The sequence below is a fragment of the Plectropomus leopardus genome, chromosome 21 (assembly GCF_008729295.1).
Source record: "Plectropomus leopardus isolate mb chromosome 21, YSFRI_Pleo_2.0, whole genome shotgun sequence".
In the NCBI taxonomy this organism is placed as follows: domain Eukaryota; kingdom Metazoa; phylum Chordata; class Actinopteri; order Perciformes; family Serranidae; genus Plectropomus; species Plectropomus leopardus.
The window spans coordinates 8,920,553-8,942,525 of NC_056483.1; the positions used below are offsets into that span (position 1 = coordinate 8,920,553).

At 38.5% G+C, this 21,973-nt stretch overlaps 1 protein-coding gene across 1 annotated transcript in view; it reads right to left on the reverse strand.

Annotated features, from left to right (window-relative positions):
• LOC121960796 (sodium/hydrogen exchanger 9-like) overlaps positions 1–21,758 on the reverse strand; it is an 83,546-nt gene extending 61,788 nt beyond the window's left edge. Inside the window, exons 1-5 of the mRNA XM_042510656.1 lie at positions 21,573–21,758; positions 18,861–19,060; positions 13,369–13,446; positions 13,142–13,218; positions 9,543–9,658 (exon numbers count right to left, since the gene is read on the reverse strand). Coding sequence (XP_042366590.1) covers positions 9,543–9,658; positions 13,142–13,218; positions 13,369–13,446; positions 18,861–19,060; positions 21,573–21,723 — 622 coding nt within the window. The 5' untranslated portion in view covers positions 21,724–21,758. The remainder of the gene's footprint in view (positions 1–9,542; positions 9,659–13,141; positions 13,219–13,368; positions 13,447–18,860; positions 19,061–21,572) is intronic.
• Positions 21,759–21,973: the final 215 nt, after the last annotated feature.

Below are 21,973 nucleotides of genomic sequence, written 5' to 3' on the forward strand. Positions count from 1 at the left end.
TGCAGTATAATCCAGTCTCATTTATTTTATGCTTAGTACTTCCCAAACACCTCCATTTTCTCTAAAATGTTATCATTTAAAACACCTCTGCATATACAGTCTCACATACGGACGAGTAACCCATGTGCACAGTTCAAATGCATCAGGTGTGCTGCTTGTATGAAAAAGTGTTTTAAATACTTTAAATAAAGGTTTTAGCAAAAACACCTGTTTGGAAAGTACAGAGCATAGCACAGCATATAAATGAGACTTGGATTATGGATTAGACATAAATTGTGTGAGTTTGTTAACACATGTTTTTATGTCCTTCTTCTGTTGCTAAACGCAGCCACCTTTTACTCCAATTTATCAAGACTTTTGTATGATTTTGGATATGTGGTTCACCGGAAACTTGCAAGATAAACAAACTTTTCTTTACAATTTCAGCTTTACACGGGGCAATTAACTGATATACAAATGATCATTTTATGGGTGAAGTATTCATTTAATAGGTAAATTAAAATGGCATTAAATTTGCTCTCAGTGTTTCATTATTAATAAAAGGTTCCCAGTTGCAGAAAGTAATGTTACTTGCATGCTTTGGGACCATATCTGAAATTTGCATTAAATAAAATATTACAGTAATTTGTATGTTCTGTATTGTATGTTTACAGTTGTTGTGACTAAGTCATTAGCAGCCTGAAAGCAGTAATCGCTAAAAAGCACACATGTGCTGTATTAATAATATATTCTATGCGTCTTCTTCGTCTTAACAAAGGTGCAATCTTTAACTTGCATCACGTCGTAGAAAGCAATTTCTCAGCTCATTTGTGATGAAAATCAAATTTGTGATGAAAAATACAAACAACTTATTACTCACTTATTTATACAGCCGAATCTCTCGACACACTGCATCTGCTTAGAGGAATATGAGCTGAACTCCACTGTGAGTTCACCAACAGTAAACATCAAGCGGAAGATGCTGAGCATATGAATGAGCACATGCACACATGCAACATGTACGGCACTGCTGGACAGCTTGGTGTTGACACTGAGTGAAAGGGAGAATACTGACATTGACGAGGCGGTGATGGGCCTGTCAACTCAGTGCTTCGCAACACCTCAAGTATCTCCTTCTGCAAGATAGCGGCTGTAGCACTGTTGGCTGGATGTTTACTTGAACTGTAGATCAGATTACATTAGATTAAGATTGCAATCACGTTGGATAGATCAATACATAAATAGATCGACAGATAAGCACAGTGAATAGAAAATACGTGGTGACACAAATCCTTACTGTAACCGGCACAAAAGAAACCAGGCTGAGTTTCAAACAAGCAAAACAAAATTATCATAAAAGGAAAAGAAAAACAGATATGGAGAGAGGCGACACAAATGCACAATCGCAAACACACACATTTATAAGGATATAGGCACGGACAGGAAAACAGAAACTCGATGCTTTCTGAAGGCCAGACAAAATATATTCAAAACAATAACCGCTCCCGGCAAATTATTATTCCACCTGTTGAGACTAAGATGCAGAAATAATCTTATGAATTAGTTTCAGGGAAATTTGTGCTTTGAATAATGAGTGTGGCGTGTAGTTTGGCCCTGTACTGAACACCAGGCCAGTGAGGGCATCACAGTCAGCATACGACCAGACTTATAATAAGAGCAGTCGCAAGAGAGTGGCCTCGGGACTTGTTTTGACAGATCTGGCTCTTTGGTCTTTGACAGGTTTAAAGCTCTTCCTGGTTGGGGAGAATCCTTTATCTGGAGAGTCTGAGGTAGGCCCTCGAGTCAGGATCGTTCCATCTCCCTGCTCCCATAATGCCTGGCTGATGACAGCATGTCGTGCACTACTCACACTGCAAGATGGAATATAAAAAAAAATAAAAAGTGGAGCCCACCCAACACACACATACGAGGGTGCGGGTTGTCTGTGTTGTCATAGCAACTCCGTCCTACAGCTGTCAAGTGTTCATCAGTTTCCACAGCAACACTATAAGGTGGAGAGAGTAGACAATTATTCCAGACATAATACAGTTGAAAGGGTTGGATGGAAGCCCTATTAGGTCAAATTAACCCGCTGCAGAGGTTTAACGCAGGCAAAGCTCTCGGCTATCTCAGTGAGAGAGCACAGGATTTGCTCGCTGATTTGACCAAATTAGGCAGATGTAATACTGAAAGTGATGCATTAGGGAAAAGATAACGGTCAACAAGGAATTACAATAATCTCCCCGGCTCTGAGTAAAAAGTGCTCAAATTTTTAGGCATTGAAAAGTTCACAAACAGAAGTCACGAGGCAGCAAGCCGAAAAGTCTTCCTAACTGTTTGAAAGAAAGCTGAAGTAATCTAGCGCTTTATAATTATTTGATGTTTCAAGTTTAGTTTTGTTTACACTGAAACTCACAGTAGGACACTGGAATGCCAGAATAGGATCTCCATTAATTTTAATTACTTTTTAATGGCATTTTGGGGGAGGGGTCAGTATGTTCTGGTCTCTCTCCCTAGTTAGTGGTGTCGATCTTGCACCATAAATCTATGACCATGGAATAGGATTTTCCTTAAAAAACAATTCAAAAACTCAATCAAAAATAAAAGTAATCCCTCTCATTTGTCATTTATGACCCATTAGAAGTTTGTAGCAGTGTATTAGGCAGGGACTCTGCCTTCTGCCTGTATTTTCTTAATTTCTTCTTATTTTGCTGTATTCAGCATGTTTCGGGTTAAGGAAGCCACCAAATGCCAGATGATAAGAAGAGAGAAAGTTACAAAAATTGCAGATCACTTTTTTTCAGGCCATTTCTTTTTTTGTTTTTGTTTTTTACTTGTCTTTCTTTTTGTCTAATTTTAAGATAGTTTAAAAAAAAAACAACTACTTTTTACTAATTTCTTCCACATTTTTGAGTGATGTTTTCGTAAGTTGCTCATTGCTTCATTTCCATACTTTTGAGAGAAATCAAGCCAATTTGGTCAGGTTTCAAAGGGTTAATCACTTACTATTGATAATTTGAAAAATGAACACTATATGCTTCGTTGTTACTGCAAAACCTTGCTTGAGTGTTTATACAGAAGTCTGTATAGAAGTTAGTATAAGTAAAAAAGGGCACTGCCCTGACCATCCTGCTGTTGATTTGAAAGTCTGTTCTACATTATATTATGAGTATACCTTTAAGAGTTCATTAAGGTCCTAACGGGCTGACCTAATAATGCCGAAGAACTAGCAACCAGTTTTTTTTGGGGTTTTTTTTGCTCCCTGTTTCTTTGTAAATATCAACAGTTTCACAACACCAAATCACATGTCTTCACATGGCCATGTCAAAGCCTGTTACAATTTGCCATTTCTGCTGTATGTGCTTTAGTAAATAGTGATTGTTGCCTGTGTGTGTTTTCATTCCGCCTAAATTTTCTGTTACAACTGCACTATTGCAATATCAATCATTGGTTCTATGTAAATTTTTGTAATACTCACGTTAAAGGTACTATGCAGGATTGTCTGTTACAGTTTGTAAGCATGCTCTGCAGCAATAGTGAAAGTAAAAGCCAAACCCAGATCCCCTCGATACATTTGAGTTGTATCAGTGTTGTGTCTCTTGGATGCATGCTGCTTACGATCTTTCCTTTTGTTAAAAAAAAAAAAAACAACAAAAAAACCTGTGGGGGTACATATCCATAAGTGTTTACCATAAACAGGAGGCAGAGCCTCTGCAGAAAAATACACCACCACATAATGGGCCATAGGAGATGAAAGATCACTTCTGAGTGAGTCTACACATTGCATTTTGTAAAACTCTTTATAGTATAACTTCAAGTTGAGTTATGTGCGTGCATAGCTACACCTGTTTTGCTTACTTTCCTTTATTGTTTTGACAGGGACAATGCATATTAAAGGTTTTCAAAATCATACCAGAGTTGGCCAGAAAGGCTTATTTTCATCTGTAGTACACAGGCAGGCAATACTTAAAAGCACAAACATTAGGAATAAAAGCACAGAAAATACAATCAGTGATAAAAGCGGTGAAAATATGTAGATACAGACAGAAACTGCACCACACAGAGACAAGAAAGACAGCTGCTATGACACAAAGAACTAAGCTAAATAATGACAAATGAGAAAACAAACAACACAAAAGCACCTCACTGTTCTACTGTTCACAAGTTTGATTTCTAATAAATCATCTCTTAATGTTGTGGAGAAAGAATAGTGGTTGACAAAGTCTCTTATGTGTTGCTGTAAATTGTTCCAATCTTGAGAGGCTCTGACAGAAAAGACAGATTGGCACAAACTACTTTGTCTTCTTGGAATGAGACTGTGTTTTCAATATTCACTTTTAATCTTGTTAGATACTGCTGACAGCTGCAGATGTAAACAAGTCATTTCCAGCTCTGGCAACATTTCCAATGCTGACATACTAAAAGAAATATGCATGTGTAGAGTGCATGTCAAGGGAACTCCTAAGGAAGGAAATAAATAAATAAGTAAATACAAACTCAAAGATGAAAGGAAAAACTGCAACGCACTCCCAAAAAAGGCCTTTCCTTTGAGAAGTTAAGTGAGGGTTTCACCGACCTTTTGTAACCATCCCTGAGGCTGGAGGATGCAGCGCAGCAGGCGTTCCACTATGTGACCTGAAGCATGTGTCTTACTCTGAGTCTGAGCAGAACAGTTTTCAACAGTGCTCGTGTAAAACCAACAATTTAAACGCAATGGATGCACACTGACAGAAACAAATAAGTGCATGCTAGGGACATTTGTGCCTCATGAGAATTACATGAGAATTACCCTTTATTAGCTTAAAGGGTAACTGCCGCCACACAGTTGTATGCCTCCTTGCAACACTCAAGTTGCATTTACAGTTTACATCCATATCTGTGTAAACATGGGCGCTATGCACACAGAAGAGCTAAACAATCAGCACCGATTCAACGTGGTTATTGAGGGTTCTTCAGTTATGGCCAACGAAGGTCATCATGACCTTGACCTTTGGCCTTCTACCACCAGATTCTAATCAGTTCATTCTTGAGTCCAAGTAGTGCCAAATTTGAGGAAACACCCTCAAGGCCATCTTCAGATACTGCATTAACAAAAATGAGACAGATGCAAGGTCGCAGTGACAATACATTTTGACCTATGTAAACCAGAATCAGATAAGTTCATCCCTAAGCCAAGTGGAAATTTGGGCTAAATTTGTGCCGTTAGATTTGGTTTATCAAGCAACACAGTACATAAAATAAGCACAGCAGAAAGCCAGACAGGCCCGGACCACCGTGTTTAACTTAATACCTTAAAATGTTACAGTTACGGCCTTAAATGACAAGAGAGATAAACAAGTTTTATGATTTTGCATATCTCTGCAATTCAAATCAATTGCCAAATGTACCCAGAGGGGATCATTGTTGTTAGCACCAGGTCACAGTGATTCAGTCTGTGAAGCTCATATGGCTTTTATTTTTTATTTTTTTAAAAAAAAGCAACAACAATCTGTGGATTCACAAAATCAGGTGCCCATTCAATGGAGCAGCTCCAGACTTTACACCCTATGATATCACAAGTTTGAGACTCACTTCTCTGCTTTCTGCTTTTGAAAGAGAGCTCATGTTCACAAATATTGATTGAACTTTCCTAGACCATGGAAATAACATACTGGAATTCTTAAATTTGTTAGTGTTCTCCTTTAATCTTTTGAATTGTCAGCAGGTGCTGGAGTCTATCCATTGCTCATACTGTGGTGACAAGACTTGACATTAATTAAGAGACATCAGTTCACAAAATTGGCATCTCATCTTTGGAAGTATGAGGAGAAATCCGTGCCATAGCCAGGATTTTGCCACCTCACCTGCCTCAGAAATGTTCGACAAGACCGAAAAATATATGCAGCCTAATACACATATACAACTTTAAAAAATACCCCTTTGGGGCAGCAGTCACTCCATAAGGACTTGGGAACTAGAGGTTCATGTACCAAGTATGAAGTGTGGACTGATAGTTGGAGAGGTGCCAGTTCACCTTCAAGGTGCCCTTGAGCAAGGCACCAAACCCCTAACTGCCCAAGAGCAACCCCTTCGCTCTGATATCTCTTTATGTAATGTATGTGTATAGGTCCTGTTTATGCATGTGTGTATTTTTTCCCCTCTGGGATTAATGAAGCTTGTGTTCTTCTACTTAAAGAATGCTCCACTCTGCCAAAAGTATAATTCTAAGGAAGAATACTAGTTATATCTTAAGAAATTGACTCTAAAAATATTATCCTTATCAGCCTTAAAGCGCCCACCATGTGTAATCTGTCTGTAATTGTAAAACGTTAACTCCTCAGTTCATTAAAATCTCCACACTCCCAGAAATAGAGAGGACGTGCCATTAGTGTCTTCAATGTAGCTGCAGCCCTAAATCAGCATCCAAATGAATAAAAAAAAAAATTACTGGCAAGGCAGGCTTCCCATATGCCAGACTACTGTTGCTTGCTATCTGCTCTCAGATGAAGCTCTCATATATTCATTATAGCTGCAGTAAGAACCTGGGCTATCAAATATCTCTGTATATTCTATAGTTCAGTGCAAGCAAAGTGGCAAATAAATTAGGCTTCCATTTGACTCAAAGCTTGGCTGCCGGCCTGTGATGACTTTTACAGTGTTTCTCAAGATCTCCATCATTTCAGTGAGTACGTGACATCGTTGCACTTTCGCAATGAGTCATCGACATAACCAGAGAGCTGTCACACGAGGGTTAGAACATGAGGGAAGAAAAGCCTTACTCCTCAGCACTAAATTGTTTTCAGAGTCACAGTGGGTATGTTTGTGTAAAAGTAAGTCTGTGCCTATTTATGGAGTGCTTTGCTGCTTTGGCTGTGTGAATGCAAATATGCAGGAGAGAGAAACGGACGGGGACATTTTAATGGCTTCCTTTCAGAAAATCAGAAAGCCTGAGCTATATTTGGACAGTGCTAGATGGAGAAAGCCAAGGGGTCTTGGTTTTTGGGCCATTGATGCATTGTGATGTGATTCTAATCAAAGTGACGAGGGCACCGGGGTCGGAAGAGATGAGTTCAGTGTGGCATGTGGAAATAATGTCAGTCAGGGTGACGGCTGTGCCATAATCTACAGCTCCTCTTTGACACTCACCCACATCCACCACTTATTGGTATAAATAATTCATAACAAAATGAGGACATTAACATTACCACTGTGGCAGTGTCGTGGGATGCCTTATGACATCTCACTTGACTGCTCTTGAGTAACACAGATTATGTTGTGGTTCCACTTAGGAACAAGGTGCACCGAATTCAAAGCAGTTGCCTCGACTAAGAGGGCGTTGTGACTTTGTTCATGCATTTAGGCTCCACTATCAATCTCTGTTATCTATCACTGTGCAAAAAAGGTAAGGAGGGCTATACATACATACAAAATCTGGTTTCACTGAGGTACAGATACACAGATACCCAAGTGGAGTAACATAAAAACCTTAAATTGTACTTTTATGTTGATACCAAACATACATTTACATCTAACAATATCAAGTGTGCAATAGGTAAAGAGGTATAGAGACGCATGAAAGAATAACATGAGTTTGATCTTTGTTAACATGATGCCTCATATATGTTTTCTGATCCTGCAGAGAGCTGCATGAATCTACAGTATCAAATCAAAGCCCAGAAACTGCAGAAATGAGAAACGTAGAGTTGCTTGAGCAGTCTTAACACGTTCTTGTGTCTTTGATATTTTTTTTGACATGGTGTTTTTTTCTTTAACTCATTTGTATGTGTTTACCCAAGGCAGATCTCTGTGATGTGTCTGTTACATGCTCTCTGTGAGCTAGTGCCAAACAACGCCGAGAACATTCTTGGCTTTTTTTACTTGTGTTATAAAACAGTAGTTCTCAAACTTTTTTTCATCCAATAATGTATCCCTTTTAAAGCCAAGTGCCCCTGGACCAGTGTCAAACTTTTTGGTAGAAAAAACAGTATACATAAAGAGGTGCAGTTAAATGAGATTATTCCCATTACAACATATTCTTCCTGATCAGTTATGCTGTTTGTTTAAATTTTCTCCATGTTTTCAGCTGTATTGCTATGATGTTTCAACCAAAAAATCATTACCGTATTTCGTCTGTCTTTCAATATCAAAACTAGCTTAATGGTCACAGAACAGTGTGTTTACAAAAGTAAACATGAATGTGATTGTTTGTTGCTGCAGGTGACAATTTAAAGCAGTTAATGATTGACTGTAAATAGGAATACTGAATATAAAATGTGGTTTGTCAAACTTACATTTCCAGTTTTTTATTGAACGTATAGTAATTATAGTAAAATCTATCAGAATTGTATGCCTCTGAGCTTATCAATTCCTTTTATCAGTGCTGGCATGTTTTTCTGATACAAATTGCAAAACAATAATGTTAAACTTATGCATCTACACTGGAAACATGCAACAAGAAGGAGTTGTGATGGAGAGGAAAGAGTCCAAAGCATGACTTCATTTCATTAAAACCTCTTTTTAAAACCTAATTTTGAACTGTTCAGAGCATTTCGACCAAAAATAAATTGGTCCAGATACTGAAAAGTTGGTTCTCAGCTGGAACAAAAAAACAACAAAAAAAAAGCCGGCAGGTTTTTTTGCTGACCTAAAGTGCAAACCATAATGACATTCGTGGCAGTGTCATGTTGCACAGTTTGGATTGAGAGGATAGAAAAGGCAACAACAGGCAAAAACATTAGGTCAAGTGAGGAATCGTCAGACAAAAAAAGAGCATGCACTGATTCAAAAAATCACAAAAAACAGTTGGAAAGACAGGCTGGTTCGCTAAATAGCACCAAAAGCTAACTTGGCGGCGGAATAATAAATGAAAGACAACAACAGTGCTGCTTGTGAAATCTATAAAATGATCATTTCAAGGGCTGAAACACCAGAAAAATGCTTAAATATTTTTCTACACAACACAGGCTTAAATTTCAGAACGCCATATATCTGACCCTCTATGAATGAGTGCCAGTGTTTCCCAACCAAGCAGCACATCTGTTACTTGGTGTAAATATCCTATCTTATAACATTAGCGCCACACAGGCAAGCTGAGCACATGTGCGACCAGAAGAAGAATCATTCCAAATGAGAGTTCAGCAGTGAAGGTTTTTTTTTTACACCTGAGTCATTCGCATGCCTTTTTGTCTTCTCTGTGTCTACATTGTGTTCAAACTAACAAAAAATAACAGTTTGTGTATGCCCATTTTTTTCTAAATTGATCAGGGATCATGAAGAAAATATAAAGTATCAGACTGATAAGCGTACTTCAAAATAGCATTGATATCAATAAAACCTCAGTCATTTCCATCCCTTATTATAGAGTAAATATTTTAGGAATTACACATGAATGATATTTTTAAATACCCCCTACAGTACCCGCACCCCATATGAGAAACAGTGCGGTAAAGCAATAAAAGTGTGAGTATAATTATGTAAGAGTTTTATATATGTATAAAACCAACGACCCCAAAAATGAATGTTGCTACTAAGAGTAATGAGAGTAATGAGAGTGACTGTAGGTGCTCCTTTATAGGGCCAGCTACCTGGGTCAGTGGTGGACATAATGGCACCAAACAGGAGGCAATCAGTAAGGAAGAAGTCTCCATCTGCCGCTCGGCCCAACAGCACCATCAGTCTGGTGAAGCCGTAGACGCAGGCCCTGGGACAAACAGACAGAAGGACATGCAGTGAGGTCATCAGGGAGCACCAGCCAGAGAAGGGCTATCAGTCATGCCTCTAACCGCAGCAGGGCTTCCCCCAGAGTAGTGTGGGTAATGGGGCCAGATGCCGCCAGCAGGTGAGTTGACCCGTTTCCAGGCAGCAGCTGCTTAGCGAAGGTGGACACAGTACGCTGGGTAACATTAAATTTAAGCACATTTTTATGTGTGTGTGTGTGTGTATAGATCTCCTTCCAATCACACCCGCCTAATGCACCCACACACATGACAAATACTCTTGTTAGACAGTTTCTCTGAACGCTTATCCGTCTTCACCCTCCCATCCATTTTATGACAGAATTATAAAGACTCCGACATAATAAAAGGGCACCAGAATTATGAGTATGTGTGTGCTCACACACAAAATCCTCCGAAAGACTAAAATCCATGAGGAAAGTTTGTGAAGGGCATTGTGACAGAAATAAACCATAAGCAGTATTTTTATCAGCTCTGGGGCCAGACAATAAAACAAATCTAAAATCTAACTGTCCCCAGAATGCACTACTGTGTGCTCTCGCTTATAAAAATACAACGAGATGAGCAAAAACTTGCTAACGTGTCCATTTCGCATTCAACGCCGCAGTTTGGCCCTCAACTGGCAAATGATGTGTGTTAAGAACTAATCCTGTTACTGTGAAGCATCCCATAATAATCAGTATGCCAGCATGTCCTCTGGGGAACCTTTCTGTCCACTGGTAAAACTCTGTTGCCACGGCGACAGCATACGACCTGTCCCCAAGGCCAGGACTTAAAGTACTGCCCTCAGGTCGAGCAACTAAGCTGTCTTATGCATGTATCTTTAAGGGAGATTTGAAGTTATGGTAATGACGTGTGTGTGTGTGTGCATGTGTGTGTGATACAGAGGGAGTAAGAGAGAGTGAGACAGGCGGACAGAGAAAGAGAGGAAGTGGATGCACTTGGGCAGTTGAGTCATTAAGGCTCCCTCACTCCCATGAGACTCTCTTCTCCCCATAGGATATGGCAGACGCTCTAACAAGCAACAGGATTGGTCAGGTCTCGGGCCTCGGCATCAAAGAATGTGTGTGCACGTGACCCAACATGTCAAATCGTGCCCTGCTTCCCACGGGGGAATTGGAAAGAGTTTGACAAAGGGTGTTGCCGGGGAAGGACTAATGTGTGGAAGAAGTGAGGAAAGACAAGCTCTTTTACAGTTTGTTTCAGCAGGTTGGAGAGTAGGTTATAATATCTATAGGCCATGAACTTTTCCCATAGATATACAGATAATATACATACATTTATGTCGTAATTAAACAACAAGCACACTAGATAACTCTAAAAACAAGCAGCAGCTTATCTGAATATGAAAAAATAATACTGACATCACATTTTATATCAACAGGAAAAAGAAAAACTATTTATACACTCAGATACCACTTTTTCACGTTCATCTGTTCAGTCTGATGCAATGCGATACAACAGACATGCCGTGATATCTAACTTTACAAAGCTCATTACGACTGCAACAATTAATTTCATTGTCGATTAATATGTCAGTCATTTTCTCAATCATTGATTAGTTGTTTGGTCTATAAAAAGATTGAAGAAGAAGAAGAAAAAAAGTACATCAGTGTTTACCAAAACACAAAATGACATTCTCAAATGTCTTGTTTGTCCGCAACCCAAAGACACTCAGTTCAGTGTCATGGAGAAGTAAAGAAACCAGAAAATATTCAAATTTCAAAAGCTAGAATTACATATTTTTGACATTTTCTTAAAAATGACTCTTGTCTAGAGTGATGATTTTTAAAGGCAACAGGCTGATAAACAGCTAAATGTCTCTCATTATTTTGCCGCAGGGTGGTTTTTTTTTCAGAAATGATTGGAATGAAGCAGGAAAAACTAAAAACAACCAATTTTTATTTTTTCATATTTATTTCTATTTTTTTTTTCTGTGTGTGGTTTTTTACACCATATTTGTGTGCAGCGAATTAGTGCATCAATAACAAGAGTTTCGCAATGATCTAAGCTGCCTCCAAAGTCTGAGGGTGCCATCCAGTGTTGTGAGGCTGCAACAGCAACCCAGTCCCACACAACATACTAAAACAAAGCAGGTTTTGATCATATGGTCATTTTAAGTGTGCTGTTGATGTACACTATATACCTCTGAATAGCAGACATTTTCACTTATCATAGTAGAAGAAGAACAGTATTTCATGTGCATCACTCATGTTTCAGGGCCTTGCTATTGTGCATGCTGGCTCACAGTCACAGCTCGCTGGGAAATTTGAAACAGAGCAGTAATTAATGTCATTAGTTACACCTGTGCTTTTTGCTGCTATGAAAAAGGCCCATTGTACGACCATGCAATGCAACAAGCAAATAGAGAAGCTTCTTACAGCTGCAAACAATCTGAGTTAATTGCAGATGTGATGACACAGCTCCCAAAGGATCTTCATTAAGTCTTTGTAAAAAGCAGTCTTAGTTAAAATAGAACATTACACTGTTTTTGTGTGCTGTAGTTTATACTAACTGCAAAAGACTAAGGTAATTACTATTTAGTATGTACTGTAGGTACTGGAATATAGCATAAGAAAATGGCACAATACAATAGGGCTGCAACTAACTAGTATTTCCATTATCAATTAATCTACTGATACTCTGTAATTATTTCGATTTTACATTTTTGTTCTTGAGTGCTGCAGTACTTTGCCTCTTTTCTGTTTTATGGATGCACCAAAAATCCAAAGCAAATTCCTATTAAGTGAAAACCTACTTGGAAATAAATCCTTTTCTGAATCTAATGAGTGATTAATCTATTAATGACAAAAATTTTTGAAAAATGCTCATCATAATTTCCCAGAGCTCAAAGTGCCGTCTTCAAATTGCTTCTTTTGTCCAACTAAAAGTCTAAAACCCAAAGACTCTTCATTTACTATCATAAATGACAAAGAAAAGCAGAGCATAAATGAGACCCAATCGATGCAGTTCTACAATACAGTGGCAACTTCTAAAAAATCTAATTTCATTTGACTGAAAAGATTAACATATGAATTGAAAATTGGCACAACTAAAATTCATCATGATCAAAACACATGTACTGTACCACTAAAAGTGACCTTCCATACATGAAATACATTTTATGTGCATATGATTACATTTTATAGACTGTCAGTTTCTACCATCAATTTTTTTCTCAATGTCAGACACTGTGTCCATCTTAATAAAGGACGGTGTTAACGCGGGGAAAAGCGATAAATTAATCCATGACTTTATTCTTCTGTCCTTGACTCAGTTAAACGTCTTAGATTATACACAGTGGAATGTATGTGAAAAGCCACTGTTCTCAGGATGTTATCTAATATCCAGCACCTCACCTATTGTTTTTTCACTGTAACCATGTGTGTTATTGTATTTTTGATGTTTGAGTGAACAAAAGAAAAGAAAAGAAAACAAAAAAAGCTTACCCTATGGTCATACAGCTGATTATAGTACCCATAAAAGCAAAGGTCAGAACAGATCCAAGATTGTCAATGAATCGTTTCTGGAACATAAATCAAAATTAACACCAATTAGTGACATTAAACAAAATGCAACACTTTTAACATAACAAACTCCAGCACACACTATAAAGCAAGTCCTTTGATGATGTTTTTTTCCCAGACTTGGAGGCATGTCAGGGCAGCAGTCTCACCTGATTAAGGGTGTAAGCTCCATGGAAGATGATGGGTGGCAGGAACAGATTGAAAAGGACCTCGGGATCAAAGGTCTCCTGTGAAAGACAGAGCAGTTGTGCTGGTGACTGACAGGACTCCCGTTTACTGAATGTGACTGACTGACAGACAGATATTTCGCACTCATCGTTCACTTCGGCAGCTGTGTTTTGGCAGACAGGCAGCAGTCTTTTTTTTTTCTCTTTGAATCCCAGTGTCACAATAATCTCCAGTTACCACGACAACCTTATCTGTCCTCTCTTTTTTTAAAAGAAATATATACGGCACATTGTTAACAGGAAAATCGTGAAACTTCAGGTGTTTTTTTTATTGTTCCCACCCACCCGTGAAAATTTCATTTGGAAGCATTATAGGTACCACTGCAAAGAGTTAGCTACCAAAAAGTAGGCTCACACCTGTCAAAAACCCAAAAAATCACTTTGTAGCTTAAGCTTAAGGAACACAGAAGATCTACAAAAGAGCACAGATTAAAGGTCGGCACCTAAGATTAGTGTCACCAATTCAGTATCTGACCAAATCTCTCCCCTTCTGTTCCTGAGTTACGGCCAGAAAAGTGTTTTTTTGCAGTTCAATTTTGTCACAGTAAAGCTGACCTTTGACCTTTTGGATATAAAATGTTATAATTTCATAATTTTATCCTATTAGACATTTGTGTGATTTTTTGTAGCTTTTTCTGCCTTTATTTGATAGGACACTTCAGGCATGAAGGGGGGGCCGAGGCCAGAATCAAACTTGCGGCTGTTGCCGTGAGGATGTAGCCTCTGTACATGGGGCGCCTGCTCTACCAACTGAGCTACTGGGTGCCGCCATTTGTCTGAAATTTTGAATAATTAGCATATGGATTTTGAGTTCAGGGTGACCATGACCACCACATTTTTATCAGTTCATTTATCAGTTCAAATAGACCTTTGTGCCAAATCTGAGGAAAATCCCTCAAGGCCTAGAAGGAGGCAAGGTCACAGTGACCTTTGACCACCAAAAACTAATGAGTCTAAGCGAACATTTGTGCAAAATTTGAAGAAGTTCAGTCAAGGTGTTCTTGAAATACAGCGTTAACAAAAATAAGACAGACATGGTTACAGTGACCTTGACCTTTGACCTATGACCACCAAAACCTAATCTGTCCATTGTTGATTTGTGCCGCATTTCAAGAAATTCCCTCAAGGCGCTCTTCAGATAATGCGTTCACAAGAATGGGACAGGCGGATGGACAACTAGTAAATATAATGCTACAGGCTATAATACGGGCTACGGCTATCGCCTGCACAGAGGCATAAAATTATCAACCATGTTACTGAGTGTTTGTCTTATTCGGAAATGCTGCAAATTCTTCCAACATCAAACTCTGAACCTTCACTAGGGCCACTAGATGGAGCATTAGATCAGCTTAGAGCCCTCAGTTGCTGATAATACAATACTGTGTAATGCATTAGCATTCTGTCCAAGTACCCTGACTCAGACTTCCTCCGCTGATTAAAGCAAAGCATAATACAAAGTGAGAAGTCTAACTAGTTGTGTCAGTGCTCACCACAGAGGCTCCCAGCGTTCATTACAATGAGAATAAGCAAAGACCATCAGTATCGTCGCACGTGTCGAAACAATAGATGGATTAACATTAAATAAGATCGGAGCTGCAGATCACAACCTACATTACCATCAAAACAAACAGGAACCAAGAGTGCAAGGTGTATTTTAACATACTGTGCACGTTCTCTGTCTGTTTCTCATCCCAGCCAATATGATGCAACACAAGCCGCTCAGATAGGTAGCCTTTCATGTCCTTCATCCTTGAATCCTTTTTATGTCTATTGTGGGTATATTGGGAGGATCAAACGGCAGTGATATTCAATTCAGATCAAAATAATGCCACTTTTTCCCCGAATCCTACATCCCACAAGGTCTCATTACATAGCTCAAAATTAAATTTCACTTCAATTAAATTCCAGAGATGTGGTGGTGGTGAGGCTGAAATAGGACTGTGGTCACAGACTTTTTTTCTTTTTTTTTTAAACAAAATAATGTTGAAGCAGTCCGAGTAGCATGATTATTTGGGCAAATGAAAATAGGGCTGCCTCTGTATGTCCCATTTCCTGAACACGTTGCATTTTAGTGAACATTTACACATGTGTATGTGTGCATACATTATTCTAATTTAGATATCTGATGCTCGAAAGGCACCTATAGATTTTGGAGAGCCATCATGCTTTTTTTCAGTAATTCACACTTGAAATGGTTGCCAGAGCTACAAATTGCTTCTATCTTTCTGCTCCTTTCACCCGCCTCAATATAAATTACTTTTTTGCAGCTGCAATTACCCACACGGCACAATATATGTGTATTTTTTCATCTGTGCAGGCAGTGCGAGACAAATACAAAATGACATAACAGAGACTAATATAGACACTGTAATCAATAAATTATGCATATGCTAGTGGTTTTATTCTAAGGGCCACCTGCACCACAGAGTCCAGGATGGAGGTGTGTTGTATACGCTAATTGCCTCTTCAGCTGAGCAGCACTAAATTTAATCAGACCACAAACTTTAATGCTTTACTCCCCAGTGGCACATAATGGACCCAGTAATGCAATGAAATTCTTATCTCCCCCTGCTAGGTCCCCGTATGAATCAGACTTAATGGCGTGAAGGCTACACAGAATGGTCTGACCGATGTAATGGCCTTTGTGGTAGCCTCTGCTGGTTTGCTAATGAGACCCCAGCATTCAAAGGGGCCAAAGAGTCCAAGCCATTAGTGAGGAGTTACACTTGGCCTGGATGATTTGCGAGGTTCATGGTTCACTTGCTCCCTTTCTCTCTGGTTGAAAGATCGCTCTGAGATTAGGAAATACATTTTCAAATATGCTCACTCCATATCCTCTTGTGCTTGTTTGCCATCATGTGGCTGAGTCTGTGGTTCATTGGTTGGTTTCTTTGATATGACAAATCCTCCCGATAGCACCACCAAAGTATGAAAGCAAGCCAGAGAAAAAGTAATAATAGTTAAGACAGCCAGAGACCCATGTCAAGGCTTAGGCTCTTCTACTTAGTGATATTAGAGTCTCTGACTTATTTCTTTTATAATGCAATATTGCTGCAAAGAGTCTGCAGTATCTGGCCTAAAGCTGGTGTAGGAAGGAATCTGGAAAAGGCAAAAAAACAGCAGAATTTATACAATCTACCCTCCTCCTATGGCTCTGACATCTCTGTCTAAGCTCCTCCAACTAGACAACCACGAGTATATGCACACGCTTCACACACTAATCTACTGGTTTCCTTGCATTAAATAATTTAATCTTATTTCATTGTAGAGATGCCCCCCACCCCCTTTCTCTCTCTTATTCTCCCTCTTCTCTCTCTGTCTCTGTGTTTATCAGACCACAAATGAGGCTAGAATTATCTGGGTAGCCACTCCAAGGTCCTGCCGCCTCACTCCCTGTCACTGTGGACTGCTTCGCTGGGGGGAGAGCACGCAGCAGCTCTCAAGACAGACCTTCATTAAGCTGAAATTCGACCAGCAGCAGCGTTGGGTCTAACCTTTGTAATAGCAGCAACAGAAGGTTCACTGTTCGAGTGAGCAGTTGAGGCCTCGGGAGCTGAGGTTTGCACTGGGTGGATTTTGTTGCTGGAGCTGCTGACTGTCTTCATTTTTTGGGTTGCCTTGCAGTCGAAGCTGTTATTTTCCACTACCGAAACAACAATTTTCTTCTCTACCTTTTAATCAGGCTTTCACCAAAGGGACATGCGCACTCATCTGCATTTGTAACAGCGAACAGGAGCGCCCTCTCTCTGATATGACCTGTGATTGGCCAAAGTCTCCTGCATGGGCTAGACTTTCTAAAAGTTTAAAACAGAGTCAAAAGGAGGGGTAGAAGTCTAATTTTCTCTCAGACCACATCAATTACAATATGCTAAAATTTTATTATGGGTTTTTTGCCTACTGCCCACCAAAATAAAATGGCCTACACCAGCTTTAAGGTCCAGTTGTGAAATTATTCCTGCTGCACCCTAGAGACAAGAAATAAAACAAATATACTGTGATTTGATAAAACAAAAACACCTCTTGCAGGTAAAATATTTTGCTGAAAACATTTTCAGGGCAGGATGGGGATATTGTTTTTTAAATCTACAAGTACGTTAATTAGCGTACGGTTATCAGTGCAGTTATCAGAACATTAACATACCAATACTCTGTAAAACCATACCATATATTAGATTTATTATATTATTTTACATTGAAGTGTAACGTAGATTAGCATCAAGGTTCAATTTTATGCTTCTTACATAAACAAAATGCTGTTAGATCTCTTTAATGTGAAAAACAAATTACAGTTCAACATCTGTCCCGACCAAACCTTTGTTTGAGCCAGCATGGTTCATAAACATAATGGCTAAGTGCTAATTAAACTCTCAGCATCTAATCATAAGCAGCGGTGCATTTCTACTACATTAGGAAAACGGTGTTGATATACAGTCTGCACATCATTTTGTGATACAGAATATTTGTTCACAGTGTCACAGTTCCCTCCACTTTATAACAGACGGCAGATATACACATCCATTACAGTGTTCAGTGTCACAGGTTAAGATGGCCATCTCAGTGTAAGGGGGAAACGCTGCAGTGCCTGTTGAGATGAACTATCTCACATCTTTTCTGCAATGCAGAGCAATCCAGCACCAATATCCCTTGCAGGAGTACCTCATTATGGGAACTCTGCATGTAAACATACAACTAGTCAAATTTCAAGGGGAAAAAAAGGTTTTCTAATTGTATTCACACTGTTTATGTCTTCAGTTTTTGGCAGGAACATACTTTTAGAGAAATGTGAGTATAAAGCCTTTTTTGTTCATTGATCAGCTCCTCTGTGTTGCTTTATCTACTCCACGAGAGTCCATGTATCTAGTCTGTTTATTGGTTTCTGTGTTAAGCTGTCTTCTAATTCCCCCTTGTCCGCACCACACACCTGAAAATGTAATCTCCCCTATCTGTTCCTTAATAAATCCTTAATATAGGTTAAATTGCTCTGTTGCCCTATTTCTCTTTCTGTTCCACCACTCTCTTGCTTCCCTAATAACAAACAGACCATGCAAGTAATTTAGTGGAAAACCAATAACCGAGCACCATTAGAGGAGACTGTTGATGTAAATACCTAGCACACACAAGGGAGAGAATATAGATGTGATCAAAGGAAATACAATGAAGAAAAAAACTGTTATTTCAGACAAAAAAAAACTACATCAGAGGAAAAGAAACATCCTGTTTGGTGTGGTTTGTTTTCACATGTTCCCCCTGCAATATTGATTATGCAGCTTTTTAAAGCAAATGTTTTATTGAGACAAGTTGTTTCACTTTCCATTAGAGGCTATGTTGTGTCACAAACTGCAGCTAGCCACATAAATAATTCAATTTTGTAACGTGTATTTGAAGTGCAGGTCAAATCACATTGCCATAGTTACCGTGTGAGGGGTTGAGACTGTTGGGCATCGTTGGCTGACTTTCCCAACATGTCTGAAACAGTGAAAGTGTGGTGTGATGTTCACAGTCAAGATGTGAGGAGTGCTGTTAAGAGCGCCACAGCTGCACACAGTGTCCATGTCGTCCATATGTTCTGCTCCGTCAAATGACAAATACTTCACTGTTAAACCCACAAGCATGCCTGCAGAGGAAAGAGAAAGACAAAGCTGCTGTTGTGAAAAAAAACCACATCATTATGCAGCTACTGTTATGCAAAAAATACAACTTAACTTATTAGAACAGTCCTGCAGAAGATAAAAAGACAAGGAGCCTTATAATATGGACACGTACCACATTTGGGAAAATGATTTACATTACATGTTGCTATAGTGATGAAACATGGGTGAAATTGCAGTCTTTAAATATTGCATGAATCAAGCATACTGCTCGCTGACTGATGATATCTGAAGCTACCTGGCAAGTGCAGTGTCTACAAGTGTAAGACATATAGATTTAATGCTTTTTAAGATCTTTTTAGGATACACCTTGACCAAATTTAAGACTCATTTTTGGACAAACCATCTTTTCCCTTGCAGGTAAGAATAAAGGTAATATTTGTGATCCTGGTCAGAGGTGAGAAAATGGTTATCAGAGTGAGTCAGGTTAATCTGCATGATGCCAAAAGAGAAGTAAAAGTATAAAGTAAAAAGGCTGTGTTAGGTTTAGTCGGTTATGTAGCAATTTAAAAGATTTTTAACATCAAAAATATGGACTTTCACGCAGAGGAAACTGACTCATTTTCACAAAAAAAAAAAGAGGGATTAATACATTTTGATGAAATTTATGTGACAATTAAGACCTCACAAATTCAAATTTAAGACTATTTAATGAATGTTAAGTCCTAATATATAAAAAAAATGTTTTTACATTTTCACACATTTTAAGGACCTGCAAACACCCAGACTGTACTGTACTCAGTGTAATAGTATCCTAAATTGCATCCATACCCAAAGAGTATGCTGTCTCTTTACTTCTTTATATTTCCACCCTTCCTCTGGCTTTCTATTTCACCTTTCCCTTGTCTTCTTCTTTAATTTGAATTTAGTCTGTTTCTTTTTCAACTTTTTTATTTCTATTTTTTACTTAGTTGTATCCTTTTATGTTTTGTAATTCAGTAACGTCTATACATTTATTTATGCTTTTTTTTTTCATTTGTTAGTATGTCCATAATGTCTACGTGTGTGCACTAACTGGGAAATAAAGGGATTCAAAACAGTAGCCTAAATTAAAAGGTTGAGTCCAATGTCATTTAAATTTTAACTTAACCTTTACGTAGCCATGATAGATTCGACAGAGAACTCTTTTTCAGGGGAGTCCTGGACAAGATCAACAGCAGAATAGTTACTGCGATGAAAAAAACTTAAAATATAACTTTTTTAAAATGTCCCATAGAAGATTTAAAGACAAGAAGCCCACAAGCACACAAGTGTTCCACATATGTGTAAATGATTAACATGTTGCAATTGTGATGAAACATGGGTGAAACTGCAAACTTTATATTACTGCAAAAATCAAGTATAGCCTTCTGCTCGCTGGTTGAAGGCATCTGGAGCTATCTGGAAAGTATTGTACCCTACTTGTGTAACGATAGCTTAAATTTAAAGATTAAGTACAATGTCATTTTTATTTACATGTCTATTGTAGTGAGACTGCTAACAACTGAAACTTCTATGCAGTGCCAAGCATGTAGGAAAACTACAGTGACTAGGATGAAAATGTGGATGGCCCTGTCCTAGAGCCAGTGTTTAAACTGTCACAGAAAATAAGAATAGACCATGCTTCAAAATATTTCATCCAGTTGTGGATATTTGTGAACATGCAGAGACATCTTGTTTGTAATGTGTACAGTTCATGTTGGGATGGTCATGAATAAAGGAGGGTGGATGTTGGTGATTGTGGACACTGTTACAATACTATCACACTAGTGCTTTTGTGTATTTGTTGTTTTGTCTTTTGCCGTTATTCAATCCTTATTTACTATTTATCTACCTTATTTGTTTTAATTTGTTTCTTTTTCTCATGTCTGGTGTTCCTGTGGAGTATGTTATCTATGATTTGGTTTGTGTTGTTGAAAAAGTTGAAATTTAATAAACTTCACGTCATAAAAAAATAGATTTCATCCCAAGGAACAAAGTCGGGTAAAAGAGACACATCTAAAACACTGTTTGACCACTGACAACCCAACAAATCTGTCTTTTAAAGTGGACTTAAAGGCACTCAAAGAAATCAGATCATGGAGTTTTAAGACATTCTGCGGTATTTTCCACTAATGTCAACATATTGCCAAACAACCACCTACAGACAGGCTTGTCAGCTTAAAAAAATATATTTTGTATTATACCTTTAAAAATGTCCTTAAAGCCTACAATGCTAACTTACATCCCATTGCTAGTAAGCTAGCTGTTATGTCAAATTTGAATTTCCGACGTAAAAATAAACTATTTAAAACTCCGCTTTAATCATAAAAAAAACAAATAAAGCTAAATTAAATAATGTTGTCACCACATTCCCACCAAGGCCCAAAATTTGACAAATTGTGACCGAAATTGGCCTCGTTTTATCACCATTTTGGTATATCATTTCGACTGTGAGCTCAGGAAGTGTTGTTAAATAACGGCTTCCGTGCCCTGTCTGAATTAACTGAGGCTACTTACCATAAAACATTGCCCCTCCAGTTTCATTTATAAACCTATATTTGAACTTTTTTAACTTCCACACACTGAGAATAGTTACAAATGCCAAGCCAACTGCTACGAGTGCCGACAATGTTTCACCCTCTTGTTTTTGTTTCACAGCACGCGACATCTTCAAAGCCGAGGGCAAACTTTTCGGAAACAAGTGCTTTCCTTTGTGATTCAATTCAGCAGCAGCAACATCCGCATCAGCAGCGCTCAAAAGCCCCTGCTGCCTTTAGGGCTGCTTGGAAATCTCAGCTTTTTTTGTCATGCGTGGGGGAATTACACTACAAGTGTTTGCCTTAGTTACAGAAAAAAACAATTGACTATGAAGGGCCTAGTAAAGATATTTTGTTGTATTTTCATTCTGTTTTTAGAAA